Source organism: Natator depressus, chromosome 14 (assembly GCF_965152275.1).
Source record: "Natator depressus isolate rNatDep1 chromosome 14, rNatDep2.hap1, whole genome shotgun sequence".
Classification (NCBI taxonomy): Eukaryota; Metazoa; Chordata; order Testudines; family Cheloniidae; genus Natator; species Natator depressus.
The window spans coordinates 22459760-22472416 of NC_134247.1; the positions used below are offsets into that span (position 1 = coordinate 22459760).

Genomic DNA, 12657 nt, shown 5'->3' on the forward strand with positions numbered 1-12657 from the left:
AGCCCTTGAGGAATTCCACCATGATTTCAACAATTTCCTTCCCACCATCAACCTCAGCCTGGACCAGTCCACACAAGAGATCCACTTCCTGGACACTACGGTGCTAATAAGCGATGGTCACATAAACAGCACCCTATATCGGAACCCTACTGACTGCTATGCCTACCTACATGCCTCCAGCTTTCATCCAGACCACACTCCACGATCCATTGTCTACAGCCAAGCTCTACGATATAACCGCATTTGCGCCAACCCCTCAGACAGAGACAAACACCTACAAGATCTCTATCAAGCATTCTTACAACTACAATACCCACCTGATGAAGTGAAGAAACAGATTGACAGAGCCAGAAGAATACCCAGAAGTCCCCTACTACAGGACAGGCCCAACAAAGAAAATAACAGAACGCCACTAGCTGTCACCTTCAGCCCCCAACTAAAACCTCTCCAATGCATCATCAAGGATCTACAACCCATCCTGAAGGACGATCCCTCACTCTCACAGATCTTGGGAGACAGGCCAGTCCTTGCTTACAGACAGCCCCCCAGTCTGAAGCAAATACTCACCAGCAACCACACAACAGAACCACTAACCCAGGAACCTATCCTTGCAACAAAGCCCGTTGCCAACTGTGTCCACATATCTATTCAGGGGACACCATCATAGGGCCTAATCACATCAGCCACACTCTCAGAGGCTCGTTCACCTGCACATCTACCAATGTGATATATGCCATCATGTGCCAGCAATGCCCCTCTGCCACGTACATTGGCCAAACCGGACAGTCTCTACGTAAAAGAATAAATGGACACAAATCAGATGTCAAGAATTATAACATTCAAAAACCAGTCGGAGAACACTTCAATCTCTTTGGCCATTCGATTACAGACCTAAAAGTTGCAATTCTTCAACAAAAACACTTCAAAAACAGACTCCAATGAGAGACTGCTGAATTGGAATTAATTTGCAAACTGGATACAATTAACTTAGACTTGAATAAAGACTGGGAGTGGATGGGTCATTACACAAAGTGAAACTATTTCCCCATGTTTCTCCCCCTCCCCCCCCCCCCCCCCCCCGTTCCTCAGACGTTCCTGTCAACTGCTGGAAATGGCCCACCTTGATTATCCCTACAAAAGGTTCCCTCCACCCCCCCGCTCTCCTGCTGGTAATAGCTCACCTTACCTGATTACTCTCGTTACAGTGTGTATGGTAACACCCATTGTTTCATGTTCTGTGTGTATATAAATCTCCCCACTGTATTTTCCACTGAATGCATCCGATGAAGTGAGCTGTAGCTCACGAAAGCTTATGCTCAAATAAATTGTTAGTCTCTAAGGTGCCACAAGTCCTCCTTTTCTTTTTGTTCCAATTAAGAGTGGGATTGTCTGATTTCTTGTGTTCACTTATGTCAAACCAAAAAATTCCGAGAAGTCATTGTCTGACTTCCTTCTTCACAGTTGCTTTTTTGAAATGCAGAAAGTTTTCACTTACCAGACTTCTTCAGAGTACACGGAATCAGTGCACTTGTCTAATCTATAGCTGTACTAGTGGACTGAGCCATTATGCTGTCAGGGGTATGCATACAGTACAGTACCACTAGAGTCTTAGAACTCCGCATTTGGATTTAAAAATAAAATATTTATTCTTTACTGTATGGGGAAAAAGGGGAATGAATGAATATTCATGTAAAAACAATATCAGTGTTTTTTCATTGTGTAACAGTAGTGAAGTATTATGTTTTCTTGCATACTTAACATGCAAGCAACGTAGTTAGATGTGTATAAACTAACCGGTGTCCTGTAGAAACATGGTAATAGTATCTGCTACAAGATCATAATCTCACTCCCTTTTCTTCAGGCGGTGTAATGTACCCTATAAGGTATTTTGTCGTAATAGTTCAGAAATTGTTCTCTGGCTAATGTGTTTGGAGGGAATTGCACACAGTATGACAAGTGACTGTCTTGCAGCTTCATGATGATAAGCCAGTTGCTTGTGAGACAAATTGTAGAGGAAACAGGTTTTATTTAGAGGAATTTTTTTAAACTTAAGAAACCCAACCATTTTCAGATCTAGCCTAATGACTGGAGGGGTGAAACGAGGTGTGACCAACCCATGGCTCCTGGAAGAGACGGAGGAAACCAGCGGGCTTGGCTTTGATGAGATCAGACAGCAGCAGCAGAGGATCATACAAGGTATAAGCTTATGTAATTTTGGTCAGATTCTCAGAGTATTAAAAATCCATTCTAATTTTGTTTAGAAATGCTGTGAGATCTCAGAACCTTAGTTTCAGAGGGACAGTCTTTGGTTTCTTGCTCCAAAATCCTGGTGTTCTATGGCATAAAACTTTCTTGCATTGGTCTTCCCCTTCAAATACTGCTGCTTTCACATGGTACAAGAGTACCAGGTTCTAAAGAACAACAAGGAGTACGGTGGCACCTTAAGGTCATTGTGAGCAGAGTGACCTGACAGTATCCTCCTTAAAGCAGCTCTACAAACTTCTCCTCCTCCATTTGCCCCAACCAAACAATCTATTTTTACATACATTTTTTCATTGGGGTAAATGGGGAGTAGGTTTTGTCTGGGTGTGACATGTTTGCAAGGTTTCTTTAAAGTCATATGCAGATTACCCTCTGGGTCTGTTATGTTATGATGCACACACAAACTACAGCCTACAATATGTATACTAGCAAAGTTGAGTGTGGCTGCAGTGGAAGAAGTGTGTTGTAACACCAGCTGTGCAGCGAGGAACTATTGGGTACAGCTTGATTCGGTCCTGATTCAGCAAGGTATTTCAGGACATGCCTAGCTTTAAGCATGTCACTAGTCTCATTGACTTCCACTAAGGCCCCTGCTAGTAGTATTGACTTCAGTGGAACAATATGCATGCTTAAGATTAGGCATGCCCTAGTGCTTTGAAACCTGGTCTTACTAGATAAGAATTGATGTATAATGACAATATCTGTTTTATTCCTGGAAGCTGGATTTTTTCAAAGGGCCCCTAGGGGTTGAGCACCCAAATCCAACTTGGAACTGGGCACCTAACTCCCAGCCTGCATGCATTAGATGCAAATGAAGAACACTATGCTTGTAATTCTCTGAATAACATGGGTTCACAGATTGTATTTGGATAAATGAGAGGGCAGCAACCATATGAGCGTTCAGAAGCGGGGTGGCCTCGCACACGGCCAGGGGTTCGTCCTATTCTTCCCGGGCCTAACTGGGGGTCTCTGCTCTGCCCGGCTCACTCACTCCCATGACAGCAGGGCTGCAGAGGGCACCCTGCGCTACTGCAGGAGCCATGCAGGAGCAGGGTGGCCTCCCCTTGGCCAGGGGCTCATCTTCCGCTGCCACCTCCTCGCAGTCCTGGCCAAGGGTCTCTGCTCTATTAGCTGAACCTCTGCTTTATCCAAAACCCTTCCTTGTCTTCCAGAATGAGAGAGACGTGGGGGACAGAGAAGGGGTTCGGATAATAGGGTTTCGGATAGACGGGAGCATGCAATGTAGTGTTTAACATTGTTGAGGATGATCAAATGAAATAAATCTCTACGTAGTCAAGTTTTATTTTAATCGGCACATGAACTGGTTTGTGGAGTTACACGGCAGGAGAACAGCATCAACTCTATTTTGAATGTTCGGGAGTCAGCTTTAAACACTGCTGGCATATGGTGGGTATTAAACTTATCTGAGGGGTGTGTGTGCGCGTGTGTGAACATGTGGGGACACACACGGGCTGGAAAGGTTATTTGTTAGGTTGGATGTTGGGCATTCAACACTCTAGGAGGCAAACAGACTCTGGACGTACAGATCAATATTTTGACCTCTGATTCTCTGGCTGCAGCTTAGCAATATCTGGCTCTTCACGCAGCCTTGCCCTACGTAGTGTTTTTTGCCTTTCAGCAAGTGGTTAACCACAGCAGTTCTTCCTTGCAGCATCCTTTATAATGCCACTTGTGGGCCTCCTGTGTAGTAAGAGCTGCAGATCACAAATGAGGTGCGTTTTCAGGGCTGCATGGGGCCCACAGGCTGGACTAAGAGGATCCATATTGTGCCACAGGTGGGGATTGGGGAGCCTTGACAGACCTGTGTGGGGAAATTTTAAATTGTGGCTGCCTTCTTTATATCTGGCTCTGTTAATGCTCTTGGTCTCCCTCTTGCACGCATGCTATATTCGCTCTCAGCTTTAAAAAACCTATTTGAATTCCTTGGTGTTTGCATCACCTGTTTTTTAGTCATGTTAAAACCTCCTTGGAAAATCAAAAAGGGTAATCAAGGGCCTATATATGTGTGCCAGAAATTCCAGGGCATTTATGATTGAGTAACAGCTGTATGTTCAGTTTCTGGATTTTTTGGGACTCGGCTGAATATCTTGACCAGAGCAGACAAATTAATTACCCATCATTCACATTATTTTTATCATCTAAAATCTGCTGCTGCAATAGGAATTCATTGTCATGCTGGTGATGTCTCTCTTTGTTAATGTAGTTTAACCCTCTTTGCACACACAGCAGATCTTTGCCCCCTTGCATGTCTTCTGGCATAGTTTAACACTCTGGATTAGCTTGCATCCTCTACAGGATGCAGCATGGCATATCAGGAGGGGTTTTAATGTATTTTATTTTCTTGTTTCTGTGCAGAGCAAGATGCTGGGCTTGATGCTCTCTCCTCAGTCTTATCGAGGCAAAAACAAATGGGGCAGGAAATCGGGAATGAGCTGGAGGAACAGAATGGTAAGAACAGCAAAAGTTAATTTAATAAATGGAAAAACCATGGTTTTTCTAGCTTATCAAGTTTATTGTAGGCCCTACAGGAAATGCGCAGTATACTGCTACTATTCAAACAGTAGCAAGACAATACTGTGAGGGGGTTTTGTGTCAATAACTGTGTCATCAGTCGATAAACTAGTTGATTTGTTTTGTTATGCTACTTTCCTTCTTGTAAACAATGTACAGGATCTGACACTGAGCCCTGGTCTACACTACGAGTTTTGGTCGAATTTAGCAGCATTAGATCAATTTAACCCTGCACCTGTCCACACGAAGCCATTTTTGTCAACATAAAGGGCTCTTAAAATCGATTTCTGTACTCCTCCCCGACGAGGGGATTAGCTCTGAAATCGACATCACCGGGTTGAATTTGGGGTAGTGTGGATGCAATTCGATGGTATTGGCCTCCGGGAGCTATCCCAGAGTGCTCTATTGTGACCGCTCTGGACAGCACTTTCAACTCAGATGCACTAGCCAGGTACGCAGGAAAAGCCCCGGGAACTTTTGAATTTCATTTCTTGTTTGGCCAGCATGGCAAGCGCATCAGCACAGGTGACCATGCAGTCCCAGAATCGCAAAAGAGCTCCAGCATGGACTGAACAGGAGGTACTAGATCTCATTGCTGTTTGGGGAGATGAATCCGTGTTATCAGAACTCTGTTCCAAAAGACAAAATGCCAAAATATTTGCAAAAATCTCCAAGGGCATGATGGACAGAGGCTACAACAGGGACCCGCAGCAGTGCCGAGTGAAAATTAAGGCGCTCAGGCAAGCCTACCAAAAAAACCAGAGGCAAATGGCCGCTCCGGGTCAGAGCCTCAGACATGCCACTTCTATGACAAACTGCATGCAATTCTAGAGGGGGGGCCCCTACCACTACCCCACCCCTCTCTGCAGACACCTGCAAGGGGGGAGTCTCATGCAACAGGGATGAGGATTTGGGGGACGAGGAAGATAGCGCACACCAGACAAGTGGAGAAACCGTTCTCCCCAACAGCCAGGAACTGTTTATCACCCTGGATCCAATACCCTCCCAACCCGGGCTCCCAGGCCTTGAAGGCAGAGAAGGCAGCTCTGGTGAGTGTACCTTTGTAAATATAATACACGGTTTAAAAGCAAGCATGTTTAATTTGCCCTTAAGACGTGGGATGCATTCGCTGCCAGTACAGCTACTGGAAAAGTCTGTTAACGTGTCTGGGGATGGGGCAGAAATCCTCCAGGGACATCTCCATGAAGCTCTCCTGGAGGTACTCCCAAAGCCGTTGCAAAAGGTTTCTGGGGAGAGCAGCCTTATTCCGTCCTCCATGGTAGGGTGCTTTACCACACCAGGTCAGTAGCACATAGTCTGGAATCATTGCATAACAAAGCATGGCAGCATATGGTCCTGGTGTTTGCTGGCATTCAAGCAACATCCGTTCTTTATCTCTCTGTGTTATCCCCAGGAGAGTGATTATCCCAGAGAATTGGGTGTGGGGGTTTGTGCTGCATGTTAACCCGAAAACCGCAGCCCCTCCTTTTAAATGACCAACCCAACGGGTGCTTGGTATGGGAAAGGAGGGTGCTGCTGTTTGAAACCATTCCCACATGTTACGAAGGTTGAAGAAGCCGAAAAACTGTGGCTTACCATGGCTACCTGCAAGCCGAATTCTGTTGCCCAGCCCTGCGTGTGTGATCTCTCTCACCAAACTGGCAGGCCCTCAATATAAGAGGCAAAATGCAACCTTGTACTGAAAGCACATGTGCTATGTAATGTTAACAGCTTAGTTCACCGTGAAAGAGTCTACCCATTGTTCTCTAAAATGTGTCTTTTTAAATACTACTCTCCCTTTTTTTCCTCCCGCAGCTGCAAATGTTTCAACACTCCCCCTATGATCTCCATCCCAGAGGCTAGTGCAGATAAAAAGGGGAAAAAAAAACACACTCGCAATGAAATGTTCTCTGAGCTCATGCAGTCCTCCCGCACTGAAAGAGCTCAGCAGAATGCGTGGAGGCAAACAATGTCAGAGTCCAAGAAAGCACAAAATGAAAGAGAGGATAGGAGGGACGCGTGAGAGGATAGATGGCTGGAGCAACAGGAGAAGTGGCGGCAGCATGATGAGAGGAGGCAGGATGCAATGCTGAGGCTACTGGGGGATCAAACTGATATGCTCCGGTGTCTGGTGGAGCTGCAGGAAAGGCAGCAGGAGCACAGACTGCCGCTGCAGCCCCTGTGTAACCGAGCGCCCTCCTCCCCAAGTTCCATAGCCTCCTCACCCAGACGCCCAAGAATGCAGGGGGCCCTCTGGGCATCTAACCACTCCACCCCAGAGAACTGCCCAAGCAACAGAAGGCTGGCATTCAATAAGTTTTGAAGTGAAGTGTGGCCTTGTCCTTCCCTTCTCCCCTCATCCACCACCCCCCCGGTGCTTCCCTCCTCCCCCACCCCTCCTGGGCTACCTTGCAGTTATCCCCCTATTTGTGTGATGAATTAATAATGAATGCATGATTTTGAAACAACAATGACTTTATTGCCTCTGCAAGCGGTGATCGAAGAGGGGAGGGCGGTTGGCTTAGAGGGAAGTGGAGTGAACCAAGGGGGTGGGTTTTCATCAAGGAGAAACAAACAGCACTTTCACACCATAGCCTGGCCAGTCATGAAACTGGTTTTCAAAGCTTCTCTGATGCACAGCACGCCCTGCTGTGCTCTTCTAATCGCCCTGGTGTCTGGCTGCATGTAATCAGTGGCCAGGCGATTTGCCTCAACCTCCCACCCCGCCATAAACGTCTCCCCCTTTACTCTCGCAGATATTGTGTCGCACACAGCAAGCAGCAATAACAATGGGAATATTGGTTTCGCTGAGGTCTGAGTCAGTAAACTGCGCCAGCACACTTTTAAATGTCCAAATGCACATTCCACCACCCTTCTGCAATTGCTCAGCCTATAGTTGAACAACTCCTTACTACTATCCAGGGTGCCTGTGTATGGCTTCATGAGCCATGGCATTAAGGAGTAGCTGCTGTACAAACTGAAGGTCCCCAAGGATAACTATAGGCATTTCAACATCCCCAACGGTTATTTTCTGGTCTGGGAAGTAAGTCCCTTCCTGCAGCTTTTGAAACAGACCAGAGTTCCTGAAGATGCGAGCGTCATGTACCTTTCCCGGCCATCTCACTTTGATGATGGTGAAAAGTCCCTTGTGATCCACCAGCAGCACCCAGGACACAACAGCGGTGGTGTCGGTGAGCTGAGCAAGCTGTACGCTTGCTGTGGTATGGCGTCTGCGCAGGAAAAAAGGCCCGAAATGATTGTCTGTCATTGCTTTCACGGAGGGAGGGGCGACTGATGACATGTACCCAAAACCACCTGAGACAATGTTTTTGCCCCATCAGGCATTGGGAGCTTAACCCAGAATTCCAATGGGTGGCGGATACTGCAGGAACTGTGGGATAGCTACCAACGGTGCACCACTCCGTAAGTCGATGCTAGCCACGGTAGTGAGGACGCACTCCGCCGACTTAATGCGCTTAGTGTGGACATACCCAATCGACTTCTATAAAATCGACCTAATTTCATAATGTAGACATACCCTAAGTGTATGTCTACACTACGAAATTAGGTTGAATTTATAGAAGTCGGTTTTGTAGAAAGAGTTTTTATACAGTCAATTGTGTGTGTCCCCACACAAATGCTCTAAGTGCATGTAGTCGGCGGAGTGTGTCTACAGTACCAAGGCAACCGTCGACTTCCGGAGCGTTGCACTGTGGGTAGCTATCCCACAGTTCTCGCAGTCTCCACCGCCCATTTGAATTCTGGGTAGAAATCCCAGTGCCTGATGGAGCTAAAACATTGTCGCGGGTGGTTCTGGGTACATATCGTCAGGCCCCCCTTCCCTCCCTCCTTCCATGAAAGCAAGGGCAGACAATCATTTTTGCCTTTTTTCTTGAGTTACCTGTGCAGACGCCATACCACGGCAAGCATGGAGCCTGCTCAGCTAACCGTCACCGTATGTCTCCTGGGTGCTGGCAGACGTGGTACTGCATTGCTACACAGCAGCAGTTTATTGCCTTTTGGCAGCAGACAGTGCAGTATGAGTGGTAGCCGTCATCAATGTAGTCCTGGGTGCTCTTTTAACTGACCTCGATGAGGTCAGGGGCGCGTGGGCAAACATGGGAGTGACTCAGCCAGGTCATTTCCCTTTTAAGTTTCGTCTCATGGCGATTCAGTCTTACCGGCAGTGCACTGTCTTTTAATCAGCAGCCAGCAGAAGACAATGGCCAGCAGTCATACTGCACCGTCTTCTGCTGAGCACCCAGGAGATGACGATGGCTAGTGGTCGTACTGCACAGTTTGCTGCCAGCAAGATGTATAAAGATAGATGAAGTGGCTCAAAACAAGAAATAAACCAGATTTGTTTTGTGTTCATTTTCTCCTCCCTCCCTCTGTGAAATCAATGGCCTGCTAAACTCAGTTTTGAGTTCTATCCTTGAGGTTTTGAGTTCTATCCTTGAGGGGGCAATTCAGTTTCTCGCAAAGCCACCCCCTTTGTTGATTTTAATTCCCTGTAAGCCATGTCGTCAGTCGCCCCTGCCTCCGTCAGGGCAACAACAGACAATCGTTCTGTGCCTTTTTTCTGCGCAGACGCCATACCACGGCAAGCACGGAGCCCGTTCAGCTCACTTTGCCAATTAGGAGCACATTAAACACCACACACATTATCCAGCAGTATATGCAGCACCAGAACCTGGCAAAGCAAAACCGGGTGAGTAGGCGATGTCAGCACAGTGACGAGAGTGATGAGGACATGGACACAGACTTCTCTCAAAGCAGGGGCCCTGGCAATGTGGGCATCATGGTGCTAATGGGGCAGGTTCATGCGGTGGAATGCCAATTCTGGGCTCGGGAAACAAGCACAGACTGGTGGGACCACATTGTGTTGCAGGTCTGGGATGATTCCCAGTGGCTGCGAAACTTTTGCATGCGTAAGGGCACTTTCATGGAACTTTGTGATTTGCTTTCCCCTGCCCTGAGGCGCAATAATACCAAAATGAGAGCAGCCCTCACAGTTGAGAAGCGAGTGGCAATAGCCCTGTGGAAGCTTGCAAGGCCAGACAGCTACCGGTCAGTCGGGAATTAATTTGGAGTGGGCAAATCTACTGTGGGGGCTGCGGTGAAGAAAGTAGCCAACACAATCAAAGATCTGCTGATATCAAGGGTAGTGACCCTGGGAAATGTGCAGGTCATAGTGGATGGCTTTGCTGCAGTGGGATTCCCTAACTGTGGTGGGGCCATAGACGGAACCCATATCCCTATCTTGGCACCGGAGCACCAAGCCAGCGAGTACATAAACCGCAAGGGGTACTTTTCAATAGTGCTGCAAGCACTGGTGGATCACAAGGGACGTTTCACCAACATCAACGTGGGATGGCCGGGAAAGGTACATGACGCTCGCATCTTCAGGAACTCTGGTCTGTTTCAAAAGCTGCAGGAAGGGACTTTATTCCCAGACCAGAAAATAACCGTTGGGGATGTTGAAATGCCTATAGTTATCCTTGGGGATAACTACCCCTACCCTACCTACCCAGCCTACCCCTTAATGCCATGGCTCATGAAGCCGTACACAGGCAGCCTGGACAGTAGTCAGGAGCTGTTCCACTACAGGCTGAGCAAGTGCAGAATGGTGGTAGAATGTGCATTTGGACATTTAAAAGCGTGCTGGCGCAGTTTACTGACTCGGTTAGACCTCAGCGAAACCAATATTCCCACTGTTATTACTGCTTGCTGTGCGCTTCACAATATCTGTGAGAGTAAGGGGGAGACGTTTATGGTGGGGTGGGAGGTTGAGGCAAATCGTCTGGCTGCTGGTTACGCACAGCCAGACACCAGGGCGGTTAGCAGAGCACAGGAGGGGGCAGTGCACATCAGAGAAGCTTTGAAAACCACTTTCATGACTGGCCAGGCTACGGTGTGAAAGTTCTGTTTGTTTCTCCTTGATGAAACCCCCCGCCCCTTGGTTCACTGTACTTCCCTGTAAGCTAACCACCCTTCCCTCCTCCCTTCGATCACTGCTTGCAGAGGCAATAAAGTAATTGTTGCTTCACATTCACGCATTCTTTATTAATTCATCACACAAATAGGGGGATAACTACCAAGGTAGCCCAGGAGCGGTGGTGGAGGAGAGAAGCACCAGGAGGGGTGGTGGAGGAGGGAAGGACAAGGCTACACAGCACTTTAAAAGTTTAAAACTTTAAAACTTATTGAATGGCAGCCTTCTGTTGCTTGGGCAATCCTCTGGGGTGGAGTGGCTGGGTGGCTGGAGGCCCCCCGCACCGTGTTCTTGAGCATCTGGGTGAGGAGGCTATGGAACTTGGGGAGGAGGGCGGTCGGTTACACAGGGGCTGTAGCAGCGGTCTGTGCTCCTGCTGCCTTTCCTGCAGCTCAACCATACGCTGGAGCATATTAGTTTGATCCTTCAGCAGCTTCAGCATTGACTCCTGCCTCTTCTCATCACACTGCCGCCACCTTTCAGCTTCAGCCCTCTCTTCAGCCCGCCACCTCTCCTCCCAGTCATTTTGTGATTTCCTGCACTCTGATATTGCCTCCACGCATTCGTCTGTGCTCTGTCAGTGTGGGAGGACAGTATGAGCTCAGAACATTTCATCGCGTTTTTTTCGCCTTCTGATCTTCGCTAGCCTCTGGGAAGGAGAAGATCCTGTGATCCTTGAAACACATGCAGCTTACTCTTTCACGGTAAACCTTGCTGTTAACCTTACATACATAGCACACGTGCTTTCGTTCCAAGGTCGCCTTTTGCCTCCCTCCAGCGCGCGGCTAGCCCCTTCCCCCTCCCCGTGGCTAACAGTGGGGAACATTTCTGTTCAGCCACAGGCAAACAGCCCATCAGGAACGGGCACCTCTGAATGTCCCCTTAAGAAAAGCACCCTTTTTCAACCACTTGACCATGAATTATATCACTCTCCTGAGGATAACACAGAGAGAAAGAACGGATGTTGTTTGAACGCCAGCAAACATACACTGCAATGCTTTGTTCTACAGTGATTCCCAAGTACGTGCTACTGGCCTGGAGTGGTAAAGTGTCCTACCATGGTGGACGGAATAAGGCTGCCCTCCCCAGAAACCTTTTGCAAAGGTTTTGGGAGTACATCCAGGAGAGCTGCGAATGCCAGGGCAAATTAATCATTAAACATGCTTGCTTTTAAACCATGTATAGTATTTTAAAAGGTACACTTACCAGAGGTCCCTTCTCCACCTGGCGGGTCCGGGAGGCAGCCTTGGGTGAGTTCGGGGGTACTGGCTCCAGGTACAGGGTGAGAAACAGTTCCTAGCTGTTGGGAAAACCGGTATCTCCGCTTGCTTGCTGTGAGCTATCTACAACCTCCTCCTCATCATCATCATCTTCCTCGTCCCCAAAACCTGCTTCTGTGTTGCCTCCATCTCCATTGAAGGAGTCAAACAATACAGCTGGGGTAGTGGTGGCTGAACCCCTAAAATGGGATGCAGCTCATCATAGAAGCGGCATGTTTGGGGCTCTGACCCGGAGCGGCCGTTCGCCTCTCTGGTTTTCTGGTAGGCTTGCCTCAGCTCCTTAAGTTTCACGCGGCACTGCTTCGGGTCCCTGTTATGGCTTCTGTCCTTCATGCCCTGGGAGATTTTGACACATTTTCATAGAATCATAGAATATCAGGGTTGGAAGGGACCTCAGGAGGTCATCTAGTCCAACCCCCTGCTCAAAGCAGGACCAATCCTCAACTAAATCATCGCAGCCAGGGGTTTGTCAAGCCTGACCTTAAAAACTTCTAAGGAAGGAGATTCCACCACCTCCCTAGGTAACGCATTCCAGTGTTTCACCATCCTCCTAGTGAAAAAGTTTTTCCTAATATCCAACCTAAACCT

The 12657-nt window shown here is 47.9% G+C and overlaps 1 protein-coding gene across 2 annotated transcripts in view; it reads left to right on the top strand.

The window, feature by feature from the left end:
• STX8 (syntaxin 8) overlaps positions 1–12657 on the top strand; it is a 355548-nt gene that overhangs the window by 32858 nt on the left and 310033 nt on the right. For both annotated transcript variants that reach the window (XM_074972030.1, XM_074972029.1), the window contains exons 5-6: positions 2072–2196; positions 4639–4731. In XM_074972030.1, coding sequence (XP_074828131.1) covers positions 2072–2196; positions 4639–4731 — 218 coding nt within the window. The remainder of the gene's footprint in view (positions 1–2071; positions 2197–4638; positions 4732–12657) is intronic.